Here is a 4,776-nt window from a genome sequence, read left to right on the forward strand (position 1 = left end):
AAAGAAGATTGAAGAGAGGAGGAGGAAAGAAAGAGAAAAAAAAAAAAAAAAAAAAGAGAATTCCAGATATGCTTCAACAAATGGAGGGGACTGAAAAAAAAAAAAAAAAAGGTAATAATAGAATACCCATACACTTACATACATAGGGCACCGGCAGATGAGGTATTACGCAAATTACAAAATTACCTGCACGGGACACGGCAAGATTCAATGTACCTAATGAATAGAGTGACAATAGAGTACGGAGTACTAGAACTGCTATTATTCTTCTTATTCAACAGGACTATAAACTAGACATAAATATCCATATTCACAGTGTACTCCGTACAGAAGAGTACAGAGTGGAATAAGTGACCATATGCAGACCGCGGCAGTTTCAGCCTCAATACGGAGTACACACACGCAGGTTAGTTACTGCAGTTTCAGTAATCCAGGATAGTCACTTGATCCTCTCATACATAGTACTCATATGAACCCATCCTTGCTTGACGGGATGCGAGGACAAAGAAAATAAAGAACGACCTTACTTCATACTGAATACTAGCCCGTATCCACGGCCACGGCTCGGCTCAGGCTTCTTTATGCCGCGCGGAGAACACCGTGTATCGCACGAGTTTGATGCTGCCACAGGGAATGTGAATCCTGTTTGATATACAGAGTAGTGGTAGTACTCTCTGCCAGACAGTATCATATCAGTAGGAGTAGTGAAGAACACCTTGCAGATGCAATACATGTCACCTGATCCAACCGGACCTTATCTCCATCGACGTCACAGATATCATCACAGATACAAGTACTACGTACAGGTACAGTATGTACGTACTAGTAAACAGACCAGAACCATGGAAGGTGCCATGAGTAGGATTTCTGGTAGCCAGTCCGTGATTGGCCGGACATTGCGAACCGGGGTGGTTCGTATTCGATCCTGAAAGACGCCGTTGTCTGCAATTGTACCGAGCACTAAGCCACAGCCATGTATTTATGAAAACTTATACCATTGTCCAGCTGATACTGAAGTTAAACGAAAACGAAAAAAAGAAAAGAAAACTCAGACGCGTCGACGCGCGCTTGATCCATCCATTCATCCATCCCGGTGGTATTTAATCAGTGGCCGCTACCAAGTACCTCGTACATGTACATACATAGAATGAGCAAGGAGTTACTCCGAATACTGTACTTATTTTCCTCTCGATACGGAGTACGGAGTACTACAAACAATTCCTTGCATTGAGCAAGTACTTTTGTTACTACTTCGATCTGTGATATAATGCAGGTACCTGGCATGCTATGCTGTACTCTCTACTATGTATGTACGTACAAGCAAAATAATCCGGAGAAGAAAACTCTTCAGTGGATGCATGACATACAATTAATATCGCTTTTCTTGGAACCACGGATCACTGTCTGCCCAAGAGGGGCATTGCCACTGCGCTTTACTGTCCTCCAGAGTACGGACATACACCACTTCTTCGTTCTGTATGGCCATAGTATCTGGACAATAAACTTTGCTCAATTGTACATCAATCGACTCATCGACATCGACTCAACCTCGTACTTACTGTACAAGTAACTACTCTGCGATCCACACAGGCCAGCCAGATGAAATTACAATCACCGTCGCCCAAGCACCAATCACCATCCGCCCTGCGCTTCCGATCCCAATCCGCTTAAAATTCTGAGGCCCATCGCGTGGCGTTTTGAAAGATTGAATCCACTGGTGCCCTGTAAAATTTCAGCCGTTACGGATGTCGCTTTTTGCATTTCAGGAGCTTACAGTAGTCGACGACCCGGTACTCTGGTCTATAATTTAGTTAGGGCTGTCACTTTAGTTTAATATGGTCTATTGGATATATTTGTTGTTATTGAGCTGTACTGGGTGCACACGGAGGCGTGATCTCTCGCTGCCCAATATCGTCCCCGAACTCCCCCTGCCTCCCCAACTCATCCCCCAGCAACTGAATCGTCCTCTCATACACCCTCGCCGCCTCCATCTCCCACCGTCCAGGCGTCTCATGATACTCATCAATCGGATTGATATTCCCATTCGTCGCATTCGCATTCGCATCCCCAATCACATCTTCCATCTCCTCATCTTCACTATCCACCTCACTTTCCCCCGTAGCATCCCCATCCCCATCAGTTGTCTCGTCACTCCGCTCTCTCACCTCCATAACGACCATCCGACACGCCTCCGCAATACTCTTAATCCGCACCTTCTCCGTCATCGAGACGATATCCCGCCTCGTCTCAAACCCCGCCAGCGGAGTCCCCGAGTCCGCGTCTTCACCTGTTAACAGCGACGCGAAGACGGAGTCTAGTTTGCGGAGGAGGCGGAAGGTCGATTGGGGCGTAAAGGGGTAGGAGGGGAGACTGGAGTTCACAAGGACGGCGAGGGAGATTATGTATGGGATTTGGAGGGTTGCTGTGTGCGTGTGGTTGTTAATTTAGACGTAATTGGTTAAATGGGAGGGGGGAGGGAGGAGGGGACGTACGTGTGCCGCTAACCCAGACGACATCGACTAGGCTCTCGATATCCCTGACCATTTCTTTGAAACTCTCGTATCCGCGTTCACCCTGACCCTCCATCTCCACCTCATCCTCACCCTTACCCTCACCCTCTCCGTTCGGCGCCCCGCCCCCATAAGTACTGCTAAACTTCTTCGCATGCCGCCGGTTTATCCCCAGAATACTCTTGTCCAGATGGTTTATCACAGCAGTCTCCTTCATCGACCCCGCTTTGAGCGGGTGCCTGCGTTGTTGTGGGAGGAGGGAGGGCGTTGCGGTTGAGGTTGATATTGTTGAGGGCGCGGGGGAGGGGAGGGAGGGGTAGATGAAGCCGCCGGCTGAGTCGGTTGAGGTCATTGTCGGGGTGTCAATTGTCAGCTGTCAATGGTGAGTATAGTGTAGTGTAAGTGGCTGTAGTTGTGAGTGGAATGCGGAGGGTGTTGGATGAAAGCAGAACTGATTTCTGCTGCCTCGAAGCACTCAGCGCAAATTCAAAAGATATATTCCAAAAGTGCCGTCGCTGAGAATTGACAACCTGCAATTCAAACATAAATGTCCAGCTGGCGTGCGCAAGTGGTTTTGTACAAAGTACCCCAGTACCTGTAGAGTTGCAGAAGAGAAGATGTCATCGCCAAGCCTGAGATCCAAGTGGTCTGTGCGGAGTACTGATAGAGCATTGAGTACGCGGTATTGTAGTATTCTATGTCTACATGGCATTGAACGAAATTGAAAAAAGTAGTTTATATATGTATTTCATGCAGTAACTATGCTTCTCAATTCTATACTAAACCTGTCATATCGACACTAGACTTGCGTTAGCAATTGTCCCAGACAAAACCGACGAAACAAGTGATAGAATGAACACTTCAGAGGTGAGAAGATAAATAGAATCGCTGGTGTTTGAAGGCATGGCATGACATCTGATCATAGATCGAGTCTTGCTACTCTGGCCCCAGCGTGCTCATCATGTGCATAGCAGGAGAGAAAGGAAAGATAGAGTACACTCACAATCAATCCACCCTGAGCCCATAACTTTTGTTGCCAACCCATAACGCCCGGCTAAACCGACTTTTAACAAGAAAGAAATTATTCCGGCTAAAAATGTAACAAGTTAGCAACCGCATCTCAATCCAAGAAACCAAGAAAAGAAACTCACCCGAATCTTCCCCCTCCGCTCCTTCATCTCACTCAACTTCCTCCTATCATCATCAAACCTCCTCAACAACTGATTCTGCCTCTCCTTCCTCTTTTCGCGACTCTGGAAACGATAGAAGTCACCCAATCCCTCCTCCTTCTTCCTCTGCTTCTCAACCAACTCCCTCATCTCCTCCTGCTGCGCAACATTGTTCAATTTCGGCCCACTAGCAACAGTAACAAATCCATCGTCGTCAGGCATCTGCGTCTTACGCGCCTCCTCACGCTTCCTTGCCTCTGCAACCTCACCAAACACAACCATAAAGTCGTTCACGGTGTGCAGGAGCGTCGCGCGGTCCGGATACCGGAGTTGTTCGTGGGTTGAGTACCGTGCGAGACCGAGAGGGGCGACGCGGTCCTCGATACCCTCGGCCCAGACGATCTGGGTGCCCTTTTTGGCCGCCTTTGAGGCTGCTTTCAGACTAGTTTCCATGCTGGGTTTATCGGCGAAGATGACGATGGCGTGGGCGCCGGATTTCTGGAGATGGCGGTCCCATGTTGAGGGGAGGTCGATGGCTTCGAGTTGGGATTGGAGATCGTCGGCTGTGATGCGCTTGCGTTTTTTGTTGTTCTTAGAGGCGGAGAGGGTTGGGGGGGAGTGCTTCTTTTTCGTGGGGACATTTTCGAAGTGCACTTTTTCGACGCGGCCGGCGGAGAGTTGTTTGGCGAAGAGGTGGCGGAGGTGGGTTTCGGTTGTGTCGATGGGGGCGTTGACGATGAAGAGGGAGCGAGGGGAGTCGGGATCTGGGATGCGAGGCTCGTGAGGGCGTAGGTAGAGGTAATGGGTTGCTGGTTTGGGGAATGCGGGTGTTGGGGGGAGTTGAACGGGGAGCACGGTATAACCGGCTATCTCTGGTGAGTCTTTCTTCATTTTCTGTAATCCAGAGGGATCCAGCAAGGAAAAGACGTTAGAAGGAGTTGAGATATGGGCTGGTGTTTGCGCAAGAAATTATTCGTTCTTCCGCGCTCCGAGTTTGCGCTGCGAAATTTTGCACGCGGAAGCGGAGACCACCGATAAGGCTAAGCTATCACAAGTACTTGTACATCGGCATTAAAAACAACAATAACAGCGAAAAA

The 4,776-nt window shown here is 48.6% G+C and overlaps 2 protein-coding genes across 2 annotated transcripts; both read right to left on the reverse strand.

Annotated features, from left to right (window-relative positions):
* Positions 1–1,648: 1,648 nt before the first annotated feature.
* ASPGLDRAFT_172234 (general transcription factor IIH subunit TFB6 family) lies at positions 1,649–3,100 on the reverse strand. Its single transcript, XM_022542763.1, has 2 exons — positions 2,493–3,100; positions 1,649–2,422 (listed from the first exon to the last, which is right to left on the reverse strand). Exons 1-2 carry the CDS (start codon positions 2,860–2,862, stop codon positions 1,860–1,862), a joined length of 933 nt encoding a protein of 310 aa, XP_022400615.1. The 5' UTR covers positions 2,863–3,100; the 3' UTR covers positions 1,649–1,859.
* A 491-nt stretch (positions 3,101–3,591) lies between these two features.
* Positions 3,592–4,570, reverse strand: ASPGLDRAFT_35925 (putative ribosomal small subunit assembly protein; the record flags this gene model as incomplete). Its single annotated transcript, XM_022544626.1, has 2 exons — positions 3,592–3,600; positions 3,662–4,570. The coding sequence occupies 2 exons, from the start codon at positions 4,568–4,570 to the stop codon at positions 3,592–3,594; spliced, it is 918 nt and encodes a 305-aa protein (XP_022400616.1).
* Positions 4,571–4,776: the final 206 nt, after the last annotated feature.

The sequence above is a fragment of the Aspergillus glaucus genome, assembly GCF_001890805.1.
Source record: "Aspergillus glaucus CBS 516.65 unplaced genomic scaffold ASPGLscaffold_11, whole genome shotgun sequence".
NCBI classification, from domain to species: Eukaryota; Fungi; Ascomycota; class Eurotiomycetes; order Eurotiales; family Aspergillaceae; genus Aspergillus; species Aspergillus glaucus.

Coding starts and splice junctions, on each gene's coding strand:
- ASPGLDRAFT_172234 (XM_022542763.1), bottom strand. CDS start 2,862: ATGACCTCAACCGACTCAGCCGGCGGCTTCATCTACCCCTCCCTCCCC. Junction 2,423..2,492: donor CGTCTGGGTTAGCGGCACAC/GTACGTCCCCTC, acceptor ACACGCACACAG/CAACCCTCCAAATCCCATAC.